The sequence below is a fragment of the Centroberyx affinis genome, unplaced genomic scaffold, assembly GCF_046629955.1.
Source record: "Centroberyx affinis isolate AG114_WGS23_722 - 3 ecotype Tasmania unplaced genomic scaffold, CSIRO-AGI_Caff_v1 ptg000485l_1, whole genome shotgun sequence".
Classification (NCBI taxonomy): Eukaryota; Metazoa; Chordata; class Actinopteri; order Beryciformes; family Berycidae; genus Centroberyx; species Centroberyx affinis.
In genome coordinates this window covers 422,892-447,500 of record NW_027279141.1, presented here as the reverse complement: position 1 = coordinate 447,500, position 24,609 = coordinate 422,892, and the positions used below count along the sequence as shown (strand labels likewise).

At 43.7% G+C, this 24,609-nt stretch overlaps 2 protein-coding genes and 1 long non-coding RNA gene across 6 annotated transcripts in view; all 3 read right to left on the bottom strand.

Moving 5' to 3' along the window:
- Positions 1-1,126, bottom strand: part of slc34a1a (solute carrier family 34 member 1a) — a 14,142-nt gene extending 13,016 nt beyond the window's left edge. The window contains exons 1-3 of the mRNA XM_071517325.1: positions 1,066-1,126; positions 777-929; positions 167-313 (exon numbers count right to left, since the gene is read on the bottom strand). Of these exons, the coding sequence (XP_071373426.1) occupies positions 167-313; positions 777-929; positions 1,066-1,126 (361 nt within the window). The remainder of the gene's footprint in view (positions 1-166; positions 314-776; positions 930-1,065) is intronic.
- A 3,703-nt stretch (positions 1,127-4,829) lies between these two features.
- On the bottom strand, positions 4,830-11,721 carry LOC139642510 (uncharacterized). Its single transcript, XR_011695048.1, has 5 exons — positions 11,627-11,721; positions 6,015-6,131; positions 5,816-5,893; positions 5,644-5,697; positions 4,830-5,201 (listed from the first exon to the last, which is right to left on the bottom strand). It is a non-coding gene; the product is annotated as an uncharacterized lncRNA (long non-coding RNA).
- Positions 11,722-12,690: 969 nt separating this feature from the next.
- Positions 12,691-22,802, bottom strand: rgs14a (regulator of G protein signaling 14a). Of its 4 annotated transcripts, none has more exons than XM_071517315.1 (15): positions 22,692-22,802; positions 20,080-20,101; positions 19,767-19,918; positions 19,463-19,555; positions 18,394-18,537; positions 18,035-18,214; positions 17,804-17,885; positions 17,573-17,679; positions 17,120-17,332; positions 16,824-16,900; positions 16,298-16,424; positions 16,127-16,208; positions 15,125-15,177; positions 14,461-14,560; positions 12,691-14,169 (listed from the first exon to the last, which is right to left on the bottom strand). In XM_071517315.1, exons 1-15 carry the CDS (start codon positions 22,734-22,736, stop codon positions 13,919-13,921), a joined length of 1,728 nt encoding a protein of 575 aa, XP_071373416.1. In that variant the 5' UTR covers positions 22,737-22,802; the 3' UTR covers positions 12,691-13,918. The 4 variants fall into 4 exon arrangements, with proteins under 4 accessions (XP_071373416.1, XP_071373417.1, XP_071373419.1 ...); XM_071517316.1 differs by having other exon boundaries at positions 14,482-14,560; XM_071517318.1 differs by having other exon boundaries at positions 17,573-17,673.
- Positions 22,803-24,609: the final 1,807 nt, after the last annotated feature.

The window sequence follows — 24,609 nt, the reverse complement described above, 5'->3', positions numbered from 1 at the left end:
CAAATCCAAAAAGGTCAACAGACGTAGCTTCGCAGTTAAATTATACAGCATGGCCACAGTGGGACAGTGTGAACTATTCTGTATAGTGACTCATTTATTAGTCATACATTAACTGGCTGAGTCATTATTAACCCTCGGAGGGGGCAGTGAAGGTTAGAGTACTTACCCCCCGCTAACTGGAAGGCAGAACTCAGAGTGTCCAAGGAGCATACAAAAAGGAAGAGGAGGAGGAAGAGGAGAGGGATCTTGGAGAGATTGAGAAAGAGCTCCTTGATCTTGTGTGGATTGCCCACTGCGGACTGCGGGGTGCTATCTGTTCAAAACAACCAGACAAGGACACAGGGTAGCAACAACAACCAAAGAGACATGTCAAGTTATCCCCTACATGTGGGATAGAAGCCAAAGCTGACCCAGTTCAAAAACAGTATCACGATACCCAAATAACACACCAACGTGGTATCTGTCTGGCCACTTTATCACGTTTTCTTTCTCATTTCTGTGTTCTGGGTGAGAGAGATAGCCTCAACAGGCAAACACATGTAGAGAGCAAAGATATCTGACATGCATCCCCCATATGTAGCAAAAAGTCATGCTGAGTGACAGCATGACTTTGTCTTTGTTGTCCAGACTGGTTCCACTGGCTGCATGCTCTTTTCTAATGAGCATGCTGTACTACCTCTGGTGTTTTTATTTGTTTTTTTTCCCAGAGATGAGACTCCACTCCCAGCCCCAGGAAACAAATGTGTGACTCTGTCTCTGTCATATCGTTCCTGTACCTGCGTCCTTTGGGACTGAGGGTTTGTTGGCTGGCCGATTGGTGTGGTGGTTGTAGCTCTCAAAGCTGCTGATGAGGTCCAGGGTGGAGCCGATGCCTGACTCCCTGTCTTCCTCCTGCAGGAGCTTGGGCTGGGAGGAGTGTATCCTCACCCCTGACAACACAGAGCAACACTGCTGCCTTAGTACAGGTGGTGAAGATCAGTTTTGAAGCCATTTCAAAGCATTCATTAACATTAAGGTTTGGGTGTTCCCTTTATAGAATGATGGCTGTTGAGAATAATCAGTTACCATTGTAGTCGACTAGTGGGCTCCCTCCAGAGGACACTATAGTGATTGATCGAGAGGACATGGTGGTTTGACTGCAGTGCAGAGAGATGGAGTTAATTAACATCATAGGGTGACACCATCAGAGAGAGAATGAGTGTGAGAGTGAATATGTTTAATAGCCACCTGCAGTCGTAAAAAAAAAGACGAGGGAGACCAAGATGTCTTTAAGCCTGTCTGCAAAGTCTTTCACCACGCTTCTGAGATCAACAGACAAGCAATTAGCAGAGAACAAAGGCAGCCCGCATTGTGTGTAATTGGCAGCTGTCCTTGATTTGAGGGTCAATAGGTTTACTGCTTAAATCACGTAGCCTACACTGGGAGGCTGCGTCTACCCACTCCTCCAACAAATGAACGCCTTGTCAGAATCAATAAGAAAACATCAGTATCCATGTAACTTGTCTCGTCCTCCATTTCCTGCAGCTGCAAGTCAGCTCTTAAAGGGACTCTCCACCGGCTATAGAAAAGCAACTCACTTCAAAGGTTTTGATGCTCTCCGTTTAAAGAGACCGTTTTTCCCTTTTCAAGTCAGCCACTTGCCATATTTTTGGGGACTCCAGTAGAGGAGGGAGTACTAATGTGTCTCTTAAAAGCAGAGGATGGAAGTGAGTTCAGTAATTATAGTACCCTAAATTACAGTAATTACAGTCACTGCATCATTCCAATTCTCTGTGGCATCCTCCTGCAGGTTATGATCTGCACTGTGTGTGTGTGTGTGTGTGTGTGTGTGTGTGTGTGTGTGTGTGTGTGTGTGTGTGTGTGTGTGTGTGCGTGTTTGTGCATGGCATGCATATGTGAGACACTCACAAAAGTTCCACAGATTGCAGCTGAACAAACTCTAAATTCACTGTGTGTGTGTGTGTGTGTGTGTGTGTGTGTGTGTGTGTGTGTCTGCTTATCTACCTGTCACGTGCTCATCTGCTTGCCAGTCTGCTTGTGTCTCTCAGTAATTCCATCTGTCTCTCTGTCTGTTTTTCTCACTATTTGCCCGTAAGTCAATCCGCATGACCCACATTTATATTTTTTATGCTGTTTATCTTTCACCAAAATGTTAATAATTGAGGTTTACTTGAAGTACAAAAAAATATCAAGCATTAATGAAACATTTAGTGTCTGTTGTCAATGACTGATAGTTGACATGCCAGCATATTCTAAAGGATGCATGAGCTCTGAGTCCCAGAGTCCCGGATAAAAGGCCAGCATTCAATCTAATCTAAATTATTCATGTCAAATAATAACAGACAACTTTAATATTGATGATGCAGGCTTCCAACACATGGCGTTCATATGAAGAAGTTGTTTATCATAAATATTTGATTCCTGATATATTCAGTATAGTTATATTAAAACTTACCTTGTTTGAAAATGTCTCAGATGTTGTGCATGGCCTCCTGGATGGATAAGTTTCAAGAGGAAGAGTAAAGCATCTTGACTATTTATCAGCTACCGGGTTTAGAGGTGTCTGGAAGAACACCCCATCTCTTGTTGATTAACTTGCTCCATCATCAGGTACCTCGCTGTTAATCAATAACACAAAGTCTGAACTTCATGACTTCATGATGCACACACATGGGGAAGTCAGGACTTGGTGTATGAGGTGATGAAAGATGTTTGTTCAGCCAACCATTTTTCACCTGATTTGTGGCCAGATAAGATTCCAAGACGAAGAGGATTGTGTTTCATTTGATTAATGATCCTTCAGGTTCAGGTTCACATTCGGCTTCAGGTTCACGAGTGCAGGAGAAATCTGACATCTAGTGGTAAAACGATGGAAGAACCGTATCACTGCTCCCATGCAGCTGTTTTCAGCACAAGGTCTGGCAACAGTTGAAGGCCGGGAATTACATTATCATTTTCCCATGAGATAAGAAGTCAGTGGAAGCATTTCAAATATGTATAATCTAGTTGGCTTGTGCAGAATGTTCAGGTACATAGAGATGCCTCAAGATGAAGCATGTTGTGATTGGAAATGAAGATCCTCTTATCATAGACGTGAACATGCACATCTACATACACACATACACACCTCTGGACACATCAACCCACCCACAGCTAATGTCCTCTCCATGGGTGAAGGCCGTGATAGTCTGAGAAAAATAGCTGCCGTTAATAATTACTCCAGCTACACTTCTGTCACATCAGCAATGCTCTCACCCAAAGCCGCTAAACCTGCTGACCTCAGACTGATATCCAGGAACAAACAGGAGCAGCACATAATAATGAACCCCCTTGGACTCCGTTGTTACTTTCCAAAGAGGAGAGAACGTTATGAGAACTGCTAGTCGGAGAGATAACGTCAGCTGTGTTATTGTGCAGTCAGCTGGACCGGGAGAGCAGCAGAGGCTACTGCGTGCCGGAGCTGGGAGAGATCCTTGAGATTTGGTATGGCATTAGGCAGAGGGAGAGATTCAGTGAGACAAACACACACATATGGACACACACGTAAAGCCCTCCATACTGCTAATCCTCTCTCCAGATGTGCCAGTCAGAGGAAGGCTGCTGCCACGGCTCAGATAAACAGAACAGGGGCTACCTGGTTATCATGCACCTCTCCGCCAGTCAAAATACCTGCCAGTTAATGTTGTGTAAGTGCAAGGCATTAGTCCTCATCTGCCCGTCAGTAGGCGGTGTTATCCTGCGTTAATCTTACACAGAGGAATGCCATATGAGGCATGCGGTAATCCTTCCAGTCTGATAATAGTCTCAGTACATGCCACATGCTGGATCATAGTAGAAACATTTCAGTTAATTTTCCCCAAGGCATATGGCAGATGTAAGTTTTCACCTTGGTCACCTTGACATATGGTTGAATATTGTTTGTCATATACACGCAGACACAGAGGGTATGAGTAGGTAGTTTGATAAAACACACTTCTCCTCACCTTAAAGGTCCAGTGCAATGTGAATTGCATTTCAACTTCATGGCATAATCTAACAAAGGACCTGTTCATGTAAAGCTACCCAAATTATTATAACTGTGACCAATGTAGAAACTCCCTTTGAAAAACTCTCCCTCTGGTTGCAACAGAATCAAACAAATTCTGAATTCCAGTCTACTTCCTGGTGTAAATGATGTCAGCTACACCCAGGTTTTAATGAATGCTCTGATTGGTCAACAGTATGCATAGCTAATGAGCTGTCCCATAGTCTGTCAGACAAGAGCCAGCCAGCTACTTGCCAAACTAGTCAAAATCTCTGTGCCTCCATTGTTGCTGGGTGCCGAAGTTCCAACACTGGATATTTGTTCCCCAAAGATAGAAATATTGGCTGCAGAGGAAGGTTTGGTTCTCACTCAGTCCTACAAGCTTTGAACAATCTCACCATCAGAAATTGAAAAAAAAAAAAGATGCTCATTGTGTTAGAAATCAACATCAATTGACAACATCATATTCTATTTATTTTAGTTGACTTTGCTTTTTTGTTTTATGCTGATGTTGTTTTTCATTTACTTACTTATACATTTTCTGTTAAAAAAGAAAAATCAATAAACATATTGATCAAAAAAGAAATCAACATCAAACTTTCCCTGACTGACTTAAAATCCTTGCACTGGATCTTTAACCTTTTATTCCCTTTCTCCTGTTAAATTAACCTATTATCAATAGATCCCAGATGAAGTTGTGTATTATAGAAATGTCAAGGCTACATCACTGGTCAGGTGTGTGGGTGTGAACGAGAGAGGAGAGAAAGATGGATAGACTCAACAGCATCACTTTATTATCATTGCACATTCAGTTTTGTATGTATACAACGCTCACAGTACAATGGAACAGCATCATCATGGGTGTCTCTTTGTTCACGTGTGATTGTCTCACTGTGTGTGTGTGCGTGTGTGTGTGTCTGTGCGTGTGTCACCCCATGTTCAATTTGTCAGCGTTTATCCAGTTTCTTTCCACAGACCACAAATTCATTGCTTGTGTGTTTTCTAATCTAGTTTAGTACTATGTGTTATGTGTGTGTCCCTGTGTAGGTATGTACATTTTTTATGCATGTTGGTATAATGACGATCAGGTGGTTGGATGCGGACAGCTCGTCTCGTCCCACCGTCACTTCAGCTCCTCGGTGGAGGACGAGGGCGTCTCCGAGCCATCGGGACCCTCCTGCAACACAGGCAGAAGGAGAAAAACTTGCTGATTCAGCCTGCATGTGGACATTACCATGTAGGAAATACATATTTATGTTTTCCATTACTGATCCAGAGGATGATATGCATAAATACATTATAGCACTCTACTATTTTAAAATGCATCTATTGTATAGAAAAACCAAGAAAGCACACACGTACGTACATAAACACACACACAGGTTTATTTTACTATACTTGTGAGGACCTTCCATTGATTACATTTATTCCCTAATCCTAACCATCCCTAACCATTTTAACCTTAATCTAACCAATATAATCCTAATTGTTAACCTTGAAATCCAAATCCTAACCCTAAAATAGCCCCTAAAAAAGGTGAAGTCCAGTAAAATGTCCTCATTTTTGAGGACATGTGGTCCTCATAAGTACAGACATACAAGAACACACACACAGCTCACCTTCACCTTGTCCAGCTCCGGTCTACCTGGGAGTGATTTCTGTGAGGAAAAAGCCTGTAAGGAGAAAGGTAGGACAGGCAGATTAAACTGGATATGTGATGAGTGACAGAGGGAGGGAGTGAGGGATGAAACAGGAGATATGAAATCCCTCGAGTCCAAGACTGCTGCTCACCCTCTTTGTCTGTGGGATCTCCTCTGTGGATTTGGACCTGTTCTTCATGTGCTTCTGAGGAGAGGTGGTAGTGGGGCACTAGAGAGAGAGAGAGAGAGAGAGAGAGACAGGGAGGGAGAGAGACAGAGAGAGAGAGAGAACATTAGACGGGACCAGAATGACTGAATGCAAAGGTTTTGCATATCGCTCTTCTACATACCTCATTCATCTTCTGCTCCATGGCTGAGTCGAGCGTTTTCTCTGGAGGAAGTCGGTGCTGACGCAGGTTTGAGATGGATGATGTCCTTTAGAAAAGTCAGGCTGTGTCACTGGAAATCTGGGAGAGAGGATAAGGAAAACTTTACAGCCACATGGTTGTTGAATGCATTGAATGATGAATGAATGTTTGTCAATACTTATCTTGCCTCTCAGAGTGGGAATACTGATATAAAGTCATCAGCTAGGCCCTCTTTGTTTTTCCAGTATGAATGATAGGCAAAACTGATCCCTGATGAATACTGCTACTCTGAGAGGCCTAATGAATACCAGCCAATGAGTGAACACTGGCATGCTGAGAAACCTGCAGTTATGGCCTTATTTCACTAGATGGCAACTCTGACTCAGGGACCCGCTGTTGCTTCCACTTTACTGATCTGAATGTCTCGCTAGGTAAGTTTTCCTGAGGGAATATATATTTTGTCCTCAATATCACATTGTGATGAATCTGCTCTTCACGGTGCACAAACAGCTCACATTGTTGTTTTCCAGCAGTCAGCTGCAAGTTAACTTGATTACAAAGTTGTTTTCTATCTTTGCTGGCGGGAATTATGACAGAAACAGACGCTGCCCTTCATCTGTCTGAGGGACTCAAGACTAAACACCATACTTACACCAAGGGAGAGTAGACTGCTGTTACTGAACTACAGGAGGGAATACTGGGACTTCAAGCTGCAGCTGACTGGATGAACTCTTAAGTGAGTTTCATTAAAACTGTTAAAAATTCAAAGCAGGGAACAGTTCAGGGACCAGAATATAATTAGGAGAGAGAATGTCTTCGTCTCTGCTGGAAGAGGATGTCTCCTATGCTGTGTGCTTACACATCTTAAAAGATCCTGTTGTTCTGTTATCTGGACCGTGGCGCAAACAAAACAATGTCTGCTTTGTCAGAGAGAGAGAGGTCAGAAAGCAGAGATGCTCCACAGTCTGCTCAAGCTTTCCCTGTTGGGAAGATAAGGATCCTGTGTGTGTCATGTGTCAGGATTGAGAAAGCCATGACTTCAGACCCAGTGATGCACTCCCAGAATGCACTGACATCTTTATATTGGAAACTGAAGGTTGTTAAATTAAATAAAACAGTGATCAAACAGCAGAACAAATGGCATTCCCAACAGACAAGCTTCTACAAGAGGAACAGAAGGCTAGGAGGGTTAGGGGAGTCAAATAATGAGGAAGAATAAGGGATGAAGTGGAAAGAGATCAACACTCTCATCACGCACAATCTGAGCCTTACTGGAGGAGCTGAGGATTGACGACATCTCATTCCTGCAGAGCTAAAAAGGCCACAATGAATAACGGCCGGCACACACTGCCAGATCCACAGCTGGTCTCAGGAAACACTGAAACACTTGGGAAGCCAGACCTTCAGAGTCTGGGTCAACATGCAGGAGATGAAGTCTTATACTCCTGTGATTCTGGACCTCAACACTGGCTGCAGATTTCTGATTCTGTCTGACGAGTTGGATCAGATCAAAACACTTCCTAGCAACCTGGTGGTTTAGTGGACTCCCTGGACACACAGCTGGGATGTTGAGGGAAGAGAGGACAATATATTCTGGTGACTGGAGGCAGCAGCATCTGCAAGGAGGACGCAATACACACAGGACAGTAGTTTTGAAGATGTGGTTTTATAATGTTGCTGCTCACAAAGCAGCGTCCTCTCTAGAACGGGCCGCTCTGCTCCCAGTTACACTCAAAGCCAGAGGGATCCGACTGGGACAAAAACAAGCTGTCACTCTCTGGTCCCGACGCCAACACACATCTACACACACACACACACACACACACACACACACACACACACACACACACACACGCACACACACACACAGTTTCAGTGTCAGTTGTTAGAGATTCTGCTTTCTTACCCATGAGAATCTTATCAATCAAAGTCTACTGCATGCAACACTGGAACTGTGCAAAGCTGGTGGTGGCAGCGGTGGTGGTGATGCTCACGATGATGACGATGATTATATTGTTAGTCACAATAAGCATGATAAACATAAAGACGATGATAACACTGATGGAGATGTTGATGATCACCATGCCTCTATTATTGTTGTTGTGTTATTCCCAGTACACTTCTTAAAGACTTGCTCTTATTTTAAACATGAACTATCCCAGGCGCTAGTATAAGTAGCAGGGCTGGGGGGTTATGGAATACTTTTTATAATGTGTGCTATGTATTTTGAACACAAAAAAATTAACTGTATTCTGTTATGTCACCTAAAAGAATAAGCAATTCTGATTACAGATACTTGACAAAAATTAGGTTTACTTCTGGGAATAGGTTTAAAGTGAAAGTGAGAAACTCAGACGGCCATTTCAAGTATGGCACAGAAGAAAATGTACAAAAAAAATTGTATAAAAACCTTAGATAAATTTCCTGAACTTTGTAATTTTTCACTTTTTCTTATCTGTATTGGTGCCTTTATACCTTAAATATGGCAAAGCAACTGAAAGTAATCAGAATTCATTACTGAGTTTGGGTAATCACTTGTTTTATCTTACCAGTTACAATTTTGATGAGGTAATTAGCAAATGTAATAGAATACATTTTTAAAGTAACAACCCACCCCTTTTAAGTAGTGGTAGTTATTAATGCAATTCACATGATTATAAATCTCTCATTCTCAATAATTTCTCTTTAGAATTTATAGAGCGTAGGAATCTAACAAAATAAAATGAAAAACAGAAATTCAAACTCACTTCCCGATTTGACTGACCTGAAAGTGGACCGACTTCCACCCTGATCCCCGCTTCAGTGTGCTGCTCTACAGGAAGCATCAGCCCGGGGCTCATTAACAATGAATGGGAGGCAATCGACAGAAGTTCACTCACCAACTGTGGCGGCTGACGTCAGCAGTCACGACAGCGCCACATCCCATGCTGCTGGGAACTCCATTAGTAAAGCGAGCAGGACTAGAATCAATGTGATATTCAAACCCTCATCTCTGCTCTTGGCCTGGCTGCAGTACTAGCCAATACGTGCTAATGCAGTTGAATGATCTATTGCTGGGGGACCGACCCAGTGGTTCGCCTGTTAAGCTCATACATGATCGGGAGGCCCGGCTGGGTGAGCCATGGGTTTACTGTTGTCCTCCCTGCACTTACTCTAAAATATCGTGCATTATATCTCTTTGAGAGGCTGTGTTCCTGGGCAGGATAATCTCAGCCTTGATGGGAGGACAGGCATTCAGCGAGTCTGAGGGATGCTGAGGGATATGACCTAAATGAGAGTGATTTGACTGCTTGCCTCACCCTGCCTCTCCCCCTGCTCTCCTCCGCCTCTCTCTGTCAGTCTTCGGGTAGACGAGGACTCCATCCATTTTAGAGGAGACAGAGGCACAGGGATGGGACTGTACAGGCTAGATTGAGGCGGGCGGGAGTGCATCTCCTTTGTACCCGGGGTGGAAAAGCCCCGTGACTCGGAGAAACACTTCCCCATCGATTAATCCACATGAGCGAGAACAACGACAGCCAAGGTGACACGTCCGAATACGACGATGCCTGCCGCCTCTTTGTGGTCTGCATGCAAAAAAGTGCACATGCACAAACACATGAAACGGGCTCATACATGAAATTAGATTATTACGTGGGCATAGGCACACACACTCGCACAGGCACACACACACACACAAAAGCGATGCAAAGTGAATATTGCCTTAAGAGCCACTCAAGACCTCTTTCTGCAAGGATGGGCAAATAGAATATTTTGGCTCACAGTCTCTCCTCTTCCATCCCTGTTTCATCCTGCCATCACTTTGACTGAGAGACCTGAGGATGAGGATGATGAATCTGAGGGGAAAAAATGCTTTTAATAAAGTAGTAATGGAGTAATTAGCCTTTACAATCCTGAGTAAAACGCTATTGTGAACCTCTGCCTTGCATAAGAAGCGCATGGAGCTATGGAGATTTGAATCCATGACACCGGAAGAGCGAGTTTAGCCTATAGCTCAAATCCTTCAGTGTAGGGTCATCACTGTAATTAACTTCCTGACTGAGCAGCAGAGCATGACAAGAGCTTCTTGAGCTTAATTTCTGTGTGTGTATGTGTGTGTGTGTGTGTGTGTGTGTGTGTCAGAAAAAGGGAAAAGATATAAAAGAAAAAGAGTCAAGTTGCATCTACATAATCACTCCCAGCTGCCTTCGTGCATTTCAAGAGCAGGCTGGTCCATCCATCTGTCAAATGACTACCTGTTGGAGACACATAATCACTTCTGATCGTCTCTGCCCACGCCTGCCCCTCACAGACATTTAGCAACGATGAGGATGAGAGAAAATATCCCTTCAGGCCGTGGGTTGAATGATCCACAGTTGTGTGTGTGAGTGTGTGTGATGGTTTCCACTCTTTACAGTCAACTAACCAGCACAAATCCAGCTCAGAGGGGGAACTCAAACCCTGGTCCGAGGGCGGGGTGTTGCCTGGCCACATCTGCGCTGCCGAAAATGCTGATCAGAGGCAGAGGCGACACAGGCTCAGAACATTTATTATTATAGAAACTGCTATAGCAGGAACGTGCACACACACACACACACACACAGAGGAGGAGGAGGAGGTTAGCGCACCAAGGTGAGCATGTAGGCAGTAATTGCACAGGAAGACAGGAGAGGAACACATCAAGACCGCTCGCGTACAGTAGCAAGGACATCATGTCCTGTAATTGATGATGATGATGATGATGGGCTGTCTGTGCTGCCACACTCAGGTGGAAGCCCCCTCACCCCCACCCCACCCCTCACACACACACACACACACACACACACACACAGTCTCAGTGTCGTCAGTGGTCGACACAGCTGCTCCCTGCCTGCCTGCTATTGAATCACAGCTCGGCCGTTGTGCGTCTCACCTGATACTGAGTCAGTGCGAGTGAAGCCCCTATTCATTTTTTACCACACAGAACACACACTCTTTGTCCTTCAGCAGCCAGGCAGAATCTCTCAATGGATAGTGAGCCACAATACAAAGTAATATGCCAGCATTGATCTACTGGATGGGTTTAGTTTTACACCACTTAGGTATTCCTCTGCAGAACACTGGCACAGAGAGTTCCTTTCTCAGCACCCATTAGTAAAGGATTGAGTTCATAAAATAAAGACTTCCACCTATTCAAAGTAATCTATCCCAACGTACGGTAGATACAGCATGCAACTGATCTCAAACATAGTTCAAAGCAGTAAATATGCCTTTCCAATAACAAAGCAGAGATAGGAGACAGTATAACCTTACCTTGGCACTTGTCTCGATCTACTCTGACACCTGACTCTTTGAAAATGTGAGGTTTTTTTTTTATATGAGCGAGGAGATAAAGAGGTTTAGCTCCATTCTGAGGAAGACAGCACGAGACATTTAATCAAGACAGAGGCATGCACAAAGTGAGAAAGAGACAGTAAGGCAGACAGAGAGAGAGAGAGAATAATGTGAGTGACAGAGAGAAAGGGCAGGCAGACACATCTAACGACTGTCTGTACAAGCACAGCGATCATCCCCCCCCCCCAAAAAAAAAAAAAAATGAGATTAGTATAATGCCTGGGGGAAATTCAGACACTCACCTCCTTTTCTCCTTCTCCCTCCTTTCCTTCTCTCAGTGAAGACGTGCAGGAGGGTAGATGGCACTCCTCATTTCACTGCTGTGGTGCCGCTATGGTGTCTCAGAGCACACCCCTCTCTGCCCATTCAGAGCTCCGCCGACGCACCAGTCATGCACTGCTGGACGCGCACGCACACACACAGACACACACACACACACACACACACACCAGGTGTGCCAAGTCCAACCAATCATAGCTGTGTATGCTAATGTGTCCAGCTTGAGAGAGTCTGAGGCTGGGGGTGTGATAATAAACAGGAATTGTATACTTCCTAATAAAGGTCTATGCATTGCCACAGGTTTAGTGAACACAATGCAATAATAATTAGTCACATCTGTAATATTATATAGACAAGGTGTGCAGAGGAGATAGCTTGAGGCTGCTTACCAAACCTCATATTGTCAGACCCTCTGAGATAATAATGTATGCTGCTGTCATCAACATGAGTGGATGAATCCATCTATGACTCATCTAATTTGTTTTGTAACCCATACAATAGCCAAATATATCCCATATTATTCCTCTCAGGCTGCACCTCAATTGGAAATCACCTTCCAGCAACAAGTCTCTAGACAGACGTCACACGTCATTGGCTGGCAAGCATTGATAGAGAGCCAATCGCAGCACTGCACCGATCCCCGTCACTGTGCAAAAATGACATAATTATGTGACATCATCTTAGAGACAGGTTTCTCTTAAAGGCCACACCAAAAATTCAGGAGATGATAATATAATCACATATAGTCAATAAGATAATCAGAGCTAGTCAAACACACACACACACAGATCTGGACTGGACTTCTTCAGCCTTTTTCCCATTTTAAATTGCATGAGTCATACATCCAATGCTCAGGCTGGTTGAAGGTCTTCCCGCAACAAACATAAAAACAGATTGAGGATAATTAACTTAATCCATTAGTCAGGCCAGAAACTGACCTTAGTCAACCATGTAATAATTTCTTGATCCAGGGCAAATGCCTGAAATCTGACTTCCATTTCCACAAACAAACTTCTGAGACAAGGGATTACATTTCATCATAAAAACACTATTTAATTCTGCGCATACGCCATGTGGGATATTTTGATGAACACAGAACCTGATTCACTCTCTATAATACTAGTAATTTCATATCACTAATACTGTAGATCTGGACCCTGAGATTTAGTCTGAGGTGACAGGAGAAGAGGACTCGACCAGTCACTAAGGGCTCGTCAAAGTGCCGACACAGCAAACAAAATGTGCTAGAGAAGTACCATGAACACACATAAGGACAAAATAGTGAGTAAGCACGCAAAATGCAAATTACTATTCTAAAATATCTGAAACAGTTACAGTAAAAATATCCAATATTCTCAAAGGAAACATAGAAAAAATCAATAGTGCAATACACTTCAAAGACACTTTTTGGATGGTCACTAGTTCCTGTACAAAAACATGCTTTTGCTCAGAGTTCAGAGGAGAAATGGCTGGAATGTGACATTAGAAACAAAAGCAATTTGAACTGCAATTCATAATGTATGGCATCATGGAGAGCAAACAAGTCGGCTTTAGGGTGAAATATTGAGCTAAAATTTTAATTATACAGGCCAAATGCTTTCTGAAAAAGGTTAGGTACTGTTTAATTTACTTTGCATAGATTAAAAAACAAGTTTCATTCCAATTTAATATCCACCATAAAAGAAAAGGCAACAAGTTGACATCTTCTACAGTGCAAAAATGTTTTTTTCTTTGAAAGTGAAACTTGCTCAGGAATATATATAACTATTGGTAACTATTTTGCAATCTTTTTATAAAATAGCTACATTGATACTAATGAAATCACATGGATTTTTGAAACGTTGAACAATACACATCAAGTAACATCTTTTCCATAATGGATGTGTAGTGTTTTGAAATGACACTTTAATTTCTTGCCATGATTTTTTTTCTTTCACCATATTGCCTGATGAGGCCCATTATTAGTACAAGAGATGGCAGCATACCGCTGTTCCAGAGCTTATTCATAATCAATCATAAAAAGTGCTTGACCAGTTTTCTTTTCACCTAACAATTAGTTCTGGTCCACCGACATGACCGGCAACATGATGTTGGTAGATGTTTGTTGTAGTTTTTGATCATGTCTTTAAATAGGCGGGCAAACCTGCTGGCACCTCGCCCCACATACTTAACACAGACATCCATCTTTTAGTCGCCCCCACCCCCCCCACCCCACCCCACCACACACACACACACACACACACACACACAGGTATTCAAACTGTTGTTTCCTTTAAGTCTTTAGGTTCAGAGCCAGCAGAGTCATTGGATTTCTTTGCTCCTTCAACTGAACTTGAAGTAGAGGATGCTTCTGAGCCGGTGGGAACGGGCCCTCCTCCCGCTAGGTCCTGCTGCTGGTCTGAGGGCAGCTGCAGGAACTGGGGAACCTCTAGCTGCTCTTTGGTCAGAAGACCTCGCTGGTCATCAACCCTGTTGCCCTGAGCCCTGCTCAACATGTCCAGCAGCCCTGACACACAGACAGAAAGGATCATGTTCATTTTTGCATTCTTTCAAATACATTCTCTTGTGTATTTTTTAGTTAGTTAGGTTAACATTTAGGTTATGTTTAGTCATCTAGGGCAACTGAATTTTCATCCTGGGTAAAGACTATACATTTCTATTCAAGTAATTCTAAAAAGCCTTGAAAGAAAGGGTTGAAAAACAGATCTAGGAATTTTGGATAGGATGGCGTGGTGTGGTGTTGATCCACCCAAAGTAGTCCCCCTATCCTGGCTGGATACTGCTGGGGGAGTCCTACCATCCATGTCGTGGTTCTTACTGGGCTTGGGCTGAATCTTGGCTCTCTCTGCCTGGGGCGACGACCGGGCCTCCACACGACCTGGACCTGCCGCTCGCCTCTGGGACCGAGGCAGATGACAAATCACACAAATTACAGCCTTATCGATATGCAGTTTCTTAAATCTCAATCACAGTATTGGCTGCAAAATCTACAAATCACACGAGGCTCCAGCTTTTCATTAGAGGGAAAAATGTTGTAAGCAGCTTTTGAAACAAGGGGTCTGGTGCTGTGCATAATCATTGACCTTCAACCGCTCACTAAAGTTACACATCAAAGAATAACCTTCATTATATTCATACTGAGAAAATCATAACCAATAACAGCTCATCCTCTTGCCCTTTTTCTTTTAACATTTTCTAAAGTGCTGAAGAAGCAGTTAGGTAAACAGCTGTATGAACATTTATCCCAATGAATAGAGAACACCTTAAAAACTGGTTTTAATTTTATGTTATTAGCTGAGATACTGTATATTGATTTATTTTCCCCCAATAAATCAGCCAATCAATCATATCTCAACACACATTGGGGGAAAAATACGTTTAGATTTTTGTTTCTTTATGTCTCAACTCATTGCAAGGTCCTACAATAAGGTGTGTTAAGCAGTCTGTGAGCAATGCCTCACCTGTGTGGCTGGAGAATGGCCACTGGGTCTGGAACTGCTGTTCTGGTCTCTTCCTACTCACACCACACAAAGATATAAATCAGTTTCTACTGCGGGGAACAACACGTCCATTCTGGAAAGATGAGTAATTACTTTGTGCCACAGACAGAAATTTTTTCCGTTAACACAGAGGGTGGAGGTCAGCTGATGATGTTACAGAATGTAAGTGCTCCATTGTGCTAAACACCGAAGTCAGCCAGATAAAATATCCTTGACAAGAATTAAACTGGTCCTCTTGGGATACAGCCACTCTAATCCAATCTATCTGCTCTTTCTAAACGGAGTAAGTGGAGCTGAGGCGTGGGAGCGCTGATCCAAAGTGAAGTTGGTTCTGGTCTCGCAGCAGTAGGGAGAAGAGGTGAGTGAACTCAAAGTGACACAGCACTCAACAAGCCAAATGGACTCGGACATCAAGACCCCACAGAAAAGGAGGAGGAGAGCGAGCGAGCGAGAGACAAAGGAACTGGGGTAGGGAAAGTGGAATAAGCAGACACTGACACAGAAAACGAGGGCATTAAATTGGACAGTGAAAAGGAAGACTTTCTCTTCGCTGCCGTCTAAGTGCAAGTGAGAGCCAAAAAATGCAGAAACATTCCCTGGGACCCATGGAGAGAAACTATTCAGTGAAGAAAAGGGCAGATATGGCAAACCTCAAACCCAGGAGGAGAGCGGCAGGGTGCAGGCAGCATTCAGATGAAGACACACAACGCATCACAGACATGTAGCAGATGATAGAAGGCAAGTATGTGCCTTTATTTGATTTGATTGATTTGATATACTGTATTCATCACCAAAGGAGAAATGTTGTTTTCATTACTTGACACTAGGCCATCTACCACCCAAAAAAAAAGGTGCAATGCAGCAACATTCAACATTGTTGTACTACAACGTTATATTATAAATTTGATTCCTCTTGCTCACACAAAAGTAAACATCAAGTTTTCAAGGGTCAAGTATATTCACCTTTGATCTTGTCAAGCCTGAGCATCTTATTGGCCAGTCTGAACACATTGGTGCTCATGTTCAGGGACTCGTCACTCCCAACCTGAAATCACAGAAAGTGAGGCGTGAAGGATTGCAACCAGAGAGATACTGACACACACACACACACACAGAGGATCGGACAGTGCTCACCATGGTGACCAGGACGTCCTGTGGTCTGAGTTGGTGTTTCTGCAGCACCGCAGAGAGGGCGTCCTGCAGCGTCTTGCTGGACTTCACCACGATCCCCCCTGTCTTACCAGTGAAGACGACCTCCAGCCTGAAACACACACATACACTTCAATACACTCCATCACACAGTCGCAAGTCACAACCCTATCACATGCAGTGGACTCAGCAGTATCGCATAATTAAGGTCCAGACAGCTGAAGCCTAAAGCCACAGAGGAATCTGTCACCCAAAGAATCAATTCTTAGCAGACAATCCAAAATTGATCTTCTACCTAACTGATTCAAATTGCTAATTCATTCATTGCAAATGACAATGATGACTGAAATGATGATTAGAAAGCCCATCTCCCAGTCTGGGGTTAACACGAGGAGTTCCCTCTAGGATGGTGAGAAGTGGCATGCTGTAGTAAGGAGGTGTGTGTGTGAAACGCTGCTTGGGTGAGAAAGACAGAGAGGAAGGACTGGAGGAAGTGCCACAGTTGACTCACGCAAACGTCACCCTAAGCTCTAAGGAGACCTGCTGGTCTCTCAGCACGGAGCAGTCCTGGTCCAGCGATAAGGGTTGCTGTGGGGGAGAGCACAGTTTATCATACAATGAGAGACAATTTTCAAAGAAGTAAGCATTAACTTTGAGGAAAAAAGGTTTAAAAATATAAAGGAGAGGAGAGTCATCTTTGTCATATTATTACAATACAGTGTGGCACAGTGGGCATTTTAAAAACAAATTCTTGATTCAAAGCTCTTTTTCCATTCAGGTTTTCAAGGACCAGGGCTGAGCGCTCACCTTGTCTTTGCCGTAAAGGTAGATGACGACATCTTTTAGTGGGAAACCTCTCTTCTCACACAGGCCGGCCAGCATGTCTCTGACAAGCAGGCCGGGCCGCGTCGGGGCCAGCGAGGCGCTGCCGTCGGGGAGATAGACGCAGCAGTAGCCCCCCTCCAAGCGACTCCCAGCTCCCCCACCCTGCTCTGGGGAGCGAGGACTGGAACGGCCATTCTGAATCAGAGATGGAGCGAGGGGAGGAGGGGCAGAAGAGTGGAGAAATAATACTCTAAATTTTCAGAGTAATTCAATTTATGCTAGATTTTCCTCTAAGCCATACGACTTGTCACATTGTAGACTACATGTTGAAGGGGTGTCATTATCACACCCGCCTCCTAATTAAGACTCATTAAATCATCATTCAATTATGGGGAGCCGGCTCCAGCTACACAGCCCCTTGACAGGTGCACTGACCTCTGTCTGCCTGTAGAGGGAGCCGAGCTCCACACTGCTGGTGGACTTGACTGACATCTGGGACTCTTTCCGGGCCACTACGGCATGGGTGGTGGACATATCTACTGCTACAGATGGAAAAAGAGCAAGGGAGGAATTTTTAAATAAAGTCAAAGGATTTACCTTGAAGCATAACTGATTCAGAAGCACAGGACAAGTTAGACAGAGCTGCCATCATTCGACAGGCACTACCTCCCCAGGATCCTCTTTTCTGTCGCTGTTTCTCTGCCGCACTCTTCCCGCCTGGACTGCTGTTAGAGTCTGGCTTCCTGTTCTGTTTGAGAAAGTTATCACAAGCCATTACAATATAATTAATACAAAAGAGAAAATCAGGACATTTTATCAATTCATTATTCTATCTATCTCTTCCTCCCATCATCCTTCTTTCCCGTCCCTCTGTCCATTTCCTCCCTCTTGCTCTACCTTCTTGCTGTCACCAAGAGAGGGGCTTCTGTTGCCCATGTCCTCCCAGGACCCCATGCGGGCCGGCTCAGAAGAGAGCCGGGGCAGATGCTTGCCCTCTACGCTGTCCAAGGTGCAGCTCTGGTAGAGAGGGGAACGCACAAAGCGCCTGTAGCTGTCCATCTTCATCAGCTTAAATATCTGACACGGAGCAGGACAGCGAGAGACACAGTCAGTTACAGCAATAACAACACTGAATGTATTAGTGTGTAGAAGTGTGTTGACAGAAGTGTGTGTGTGTGTGTGTGTGTGTGTGTGTGTGTGTGTGTGTGTGTGTGTGTGTGTGCATGTGTGCGTGTGTGCGTGGACTACAAGCGGACCTGAGTCTGGGCCTTGTTGAACATATCAGCTGTGGGATGTTCCAGGTCTTTCTCCTCTGTCTTGGCTGTGTCATCAATGTTGACTGAGTAGGGAGCGCTGTCAGCCAGGTAGGTCTGGTAGATGGAGCGAGCCGCTTCCTTCAGCTACAAACAGCACCGTCACACTGAGACCTACTGCAGACTGGGACCTGGTCTACACTTCCCATATGCATGAGCAATAATAATCTGTTTCTTCCTAAACTCAATGGGAAAAAGATGAGGCGTGTTTTTCCTTGTTTTGTTTTCCTTTTTACAAGGACAGATACAACCACAATAACATATTGCAAGCAGCTGCCCACTGAGTTTTATCTGATGCTAGATAGATTTCAGTACCCATCAAAAAAAGTTGGCCATGCCTAAACTTTTCATGACCGTCAACAGCCAATTGTCAACAGCCAATCAGATTCCCACGCTTCCTTGTTTCCCTACCAGTGTGATTTAATTTCATGATAAATAGTTTTATCAACAGCTTATGCAAAATGGATGAGAAGTTGATTACATCCAATCAAAGCATCCCAGCTCTCTAAAAGAGAAAGACTATGAGAAAGACATGACAAACATCTCACTAAAAAAACGATGCTTGGACAATGGTTGCATCCATTATTGTGGTTGATGGTGAGTTCTGAAGTATGTTAAGAGTTTTTCTGTTTATTTTCGATTAACGCTACCTAATTAGCGCTTAATTGAGTTATTTTAACTCATCAAAATTATGTAACATTATAAAAGGCAATAAAAAGCAGTGAAAAATACATGATTTGACTGTTCAAAGCACAGATACAATCGGAGCCTCTCGCTCCGCCCACAGTGGGTCAGAACAGAGCGACACATCAACCAAGTTGCTCTCAGTGTGAATGTTCAACTTCCTGTCTGCCTCCATTACCATCCTGTTACTTAGTGCTTTGTGGAGGTTTTACAAATCCATGAGAGACCGCGGAGGGAGCTTATGTCAAGAAATGCACAACCAACAGCACAATGACAGATATCCCTCATACCCCTATCAGATACACTAAGGGGAGAAATGCCGGCATACCTCTGCTAAATGGGTGGCTGGAATCTTCTGGAACTTTTCACACGCCTGCCAGAATAAAATGTTCTCTGCACTGACCTCAGACCTCAAAAAGGCCTGTGGAGAAAGACACACAGCACACACACTTCATGAAGAGGTTTGACGCACCTAGTGAGAGGAAATGAGTAAACTTTGATAAAAATCAACACTTGAACTATCTATGAAGTTGGTGTATAATGACGACAACATGACGCAGGCCAAGGTGTACTCTGTGTGCGTGTGTGTGTGCGTGTGTGTGCGTGCGTGCGTGTGCGTGTGCACGCCTCACCGTGAAGAAGCAGACTCCGGCGGGATCCTCCAGAAGCTTTTCAAAGGAGACGGCCCAGCTCAGCACGCTGTTCGCCTGGCCGGCCGCTCCGCCCTGAGTCCCAGGCAGGCTGGAGTTGCTGCCTCCGCAGCCCCGTGCAGTCATGTTCAACTCTGAAACACACACACACACATTTAGCAGCACACAAAGTAAGCATGACCAAGAAGGAAACTGAATCTGATGCTTTGTTCTGTCATGTACAGACATGTTGTTCAGTTCTTAGAAATATGAGGTGTACAGGATTGGCAGCAGAACATGGGCTCTTCACGCTTACCTCCATCTGACACTGCCTGGCTCTGCAGAGAGAGAGAGAGAGAGAGAGAGAGAGAGAGAGAGAGAGAGAGAGAGAGAGAGAGAGAGAGAGAGAGAGAGAGAGCGAGAGAGAGAGAGAGAGAGAGAGCGCGAGAGAGAGAGAGAGCGAGAGAGAGAGAGCGTAGTGGATTTTAGTGTAGGGGATTTTACAACAATACTAAAACAAACGAAAACTTGGAATACACATCACCGGGGTTGTCATAGTCTAGTAACCTATGGCAATAGTATCTGTATTGGTAAAAGCCATATATAATTCATAGTTTTAAGAGAAATGCAACCCCAAATTTAAGACCAACTTAAAATCTATCTTCTGTTGTTAGGGTTAGGATTATCAGAAAAATCATATTCATACAAAGCTGAAATGGAATTCACATCATTACTATTGTCCAGGATAGTACAATCAATATTTGTGATCAATAACTCTCTTCCAAAGCGAGGAACCAGAGAACTAAAACTTAGCTCCTAACTTAATGAAAATACGGAGCTGTTCCACAACATCAAAAATTACAGTAAAGCCTTTAGAATAAGTAAGTAATAAGTAATGTGTTGCCACCCCAGTTATGGAAGCTACATACATGCATTCAAAAGCACACAGGCACACATTTAGGAAGTGAAATGTGAAGACCAGCTGCGTGTTTTTGTTTTTTTCCTCCACCTCTCTGTGTAACGGTGGTGCAATCAGGCGAGGCTTTCACAGGAAGTGGTTGTGCCACTGATGACGATGCGCTCATTCACTTTTCACAGCTCACACAAAACCTAATTCACATCTTGTCAAACTCCTTTCTGTTCCATTTCAGGTGCTTCCTCAGAGACAAATGAAGACTGTCACTAAACTTTGCAGATTGTGTGCACACAAACTGGGTTTATCATGTCCAAGGCTCTAAACTGTGTTTTCAGTGACAGTGAAATACACTGTAATCTTTTTCAAGGCCAAAGGAGCCTTTTAAAGCTTGGGGGGGAAAAATATAATAACCACACTCTTGAACAAAAGAAGAAACTGGAGATTGATTGATAAGAAGAGAAAAACAACTTGTCCTCCACGGGTCTCTTCGGCCTCTTAGACCTTGTCAGTCAAGAACCAGCTGCTGTTGAGGCATATGGGCAGACCTGTACGTATGGTGTGCAGGCGGGACTCTTTTCCCAGCATCCTCTGATGTGACAACAAAAATCCAGGCTAAAACCAAGGGGCTAAACCTGGCCTTGGCTTTAGAGGCCAATGCAGAAGTCCTGGGAGAGACGGTCCCTCTATTGCCCTCTGATGGCTGGCTGCAGAACAACTCAGTCAGTGGGACCAAAGCCCATCTTCTATGCAGAAACACGCAGTCAACAGTTACAACAGTTGATTTAATTTCTTCTAATGTCCCTCCTTATGGTGATTTATTAAACAATTGTGCCATAAGGCAGACATGTGTCGGCATAATTCTGTTCTTGGCAAAGACAACGGCTCTGGGCTGCACATGGGCTTCATGACCATATAAGGTAATATGGGCCGGCTTCACCCTTAGCTCCACCTCTCCACCCTGTGCAAACTCTGACTCCTAAAACACAATATGTCAGCACCTAGTAACCCACCTCCTGGGCTCCAGTCAGGCCAGTAGAAAGTCAATGGGTGACACTACAGTCACTTTGTCCATGGCTTTCTAGTGTCTATGGCAAAAACGCAAATGATTCATCTATCCCTTATTTAGAAGTTGCTCACCCATATTGCCTTCACACTGCAACAGAGACCAATATCCAAGGGGAGCATGTGTTAAGATTTTCTGAAAATCCTTTTAAGACGTACAGACAAGATATGGAAGCAAACAAATGGCAGCAAAGAGTCTAATGCAGCACAGAAAAGCGGGTGGCTAAGCCTATTTTCTTTTTTAAAAACGACAGAAACAACCGGGGCCTTTCAGCATCTACGAAGTACATCTTTAGATCGGCATTCACACCTTCAGCAGAACCAAACCAATATAGGAAATGTTACGGCCTCACAGACAGTAGACTGAGGACAGCTCAGCCTACACACAACAGATTGGCAAACAGGCATGGCTCAGTTTCCGCTTCTGACTCAAGCAGGGCCAGTCTGTTTCAGTAGCGACCAACTGTAGCCGTACAGCCTGATTAGTTCTGGCAGTGCCGAGGATTTCATCTGGAGGAGTGGAGACAGAAAATAAAACCCAGTGCAAGAAAGTGCTATAATGCACTCCCAAGAGACAGAAAGAGAGAGGGGGGCACAAAAGTTATCGACCTGGATGTCAACTGTGGCCATATTAGTATCAGGATGTAGGCCAAAAAACAATTCCAATGTTTCAAAAGAAATCACTGCTTAGTAAATCATTACAAGGACACACAAATTAGAGACATTCGACAGCCACAACTCTCCACCTTATCGTCCTTCATAGAAAAGGAAATGCACAGTCTAGGAATCCCATTATGTAACGGCTAGAGAAACCTGCCATTACACATATATTCACCAGCAGTAGCATCGTTACAGTGCTTTACAAAGTTCATACATCCCTGAACAACTTGTTGGATCCAAAAGACAACTGCAGAATCAAGCCAAGCCTAATAAGGTTGCTGCCAACTCACCATGTGGCCAACAGAAATCCCTAGAGAATTAGAGTTCTTCGCCATGGTGGCTCAAGCACCAGACTAAAAGCTGGAGTCCTTCGCGATGTGTACTCAGTCAGGGGGTCACAGTGTTGTGAGTGCTCCACCCAAAGCTGATGCACACTCTCACACACACACACACACACACACTCAGGACCTCATCACTTGGGACTTCCTGTCACTTCCTGCCTGGAAGGGAAGTCTCGCCATGGCAACGAGCCACAAAAGAGGAAGTATGGTTACCACGATCAAACTGTTCTCAGAGTGCCTCTTGAGAAACCCTCTGATGTGGGCACACAGACAAGACACACACACTTACTTGGTGCTTTTGATCTAACATCACTGTACTGCTGTAGTGCAACGTGTTAACTTGATGCAACTAACAGCTGTTATAAAGCACTGCAACTGTAATACCAGCAAAGCCACAGTGTAACTAGATTCCACTTCTGCAGCTACTGTACCGGAGAAGACTTTCTGTTTTACTTGAGTACATTTAAGAGTCTGCACCTCTTTCTTTAGCATTGTGAAGTTCCTTTTATTTAAAAAGTTTTACATAAGAGTAGTAAAATCCACTGTTCCCTCATGATGTTCATATATTCCAAGATGACAACATCATTTGTTCACTCATCCATGTGTCACGCACAATATCTCAGACACCACTGATCCAATTTGGACAAAACTTGGGGAAATGATGCATCTCTCCGCTGCATGCCAGCATTCAGAAGTACAGACTGGTCCGGTTACAGCTCAAACACGGTGAAGGTGACATGTTTGTTTTACGGATTGGCCCCAGACAGAGACTTTATCATTCGTGGGGGAAGATATGTTTACAGTTGGGTTGTTAGATTATGGTGGTGATCCAGACCTGAGTTTTCCTCCATTAGACGATTATCTATTTTTAGCCGTAACTATGAATTTAATGGAGATAAGTGACTTGATTCCAAATCCTAAGAGTATGTTTGCAGGGTCAAGCAACCAATCTAAGTGGTAAGAATCATGTCTTTGGATGTAAGAGTAAGTTTGAGAATTCAGTGTTGGCAGAGGTCTGTGCTCTCTGAGTGCCTTCTAGTTTGGTACTTGACATTCATATATTGTTAGGGTGTTTCCGTTATTAAAATAAAATACTACAATGTGCGAAAAGGTCACCATAAAGTCACTATTGAATACCACAGACACGCTCCAATGGAAAGAGGATATGAGTCATTTTTCATTAGGTGTAAACAAACACAGTTGTGTTTCACTAATCATTAAAAAAATCTACTATTTTCACAGGTATTGTAAATTAACCTACTGCAGGCAATCAGGCATCAATTCAGGCCTGCTAATGCAAGCCACTGAAGAACCAGTGCTGGGATTAGTTGCATTCCTAGTTTAATGACATTTTGAGTAGTTCAACTAAATTCAGATTTGGATTGTAGCTTATACTTTTTGGACATTTTGCAGTTAAATACTGCAGCTACCAAACCATTTCTGGCTGTAAAAGAATATAAGTTAACTGCATTTTTCATCCTTTTTTTGTGTCATGTTTTTTTATGTTATGATATGTCAGATGTTACAAGACTCATGTACATAGGCCTACAACATAAAGTTAACATCCCTTCCACCTTTTTCTGTGAATAACCCAGATTTGGTTGTTTGGTTGCGTTTAGGTCCAGACTGCAGTCTCTTGGCCACTTTTTTTTTTACAAAGTAGTTTGAACTACTTTTTCTAAGAAAGTAGGCTATATTTCTCTTGGTGAAGTTCAACCTATTCCAGTGTCTAGTGAAAGCGACTGGTAACCTGTAGCTAAAACTATAGCCTACTTTCAAAGTAGTATCTCCAACACGGCTAAGGACACAGACGCTCGAAATAAGTTTGTGCATGAAATGCTAGTCATACCTTATCGTCAGTCATGAT

Bases quoted from the DNA above. Each gene is read 5' to 3' on its own strand.
- rgs14a (XM_071517315.1), bottom strand. From the start codon at position 22,736: ATGGCGAAGAACTCTAATTCTCTAGGGATTTCTGTTGGCCACATG. The intron at 19,919-20,079 runs GTAAGCGTGAAG...TGTGTGTTTCAG, and splicing joins CCAGGCAGTGTCAGATGGAG to AGTTGAACATGACTGCACGG. The intron at 17,333-17,572 runs GTCAGTGCACCT...TCTCTGATTCAG, and splicing joins CCCTCTACAGGCAGACAGAG to AATGGCCGTTCCAGTCCTCG.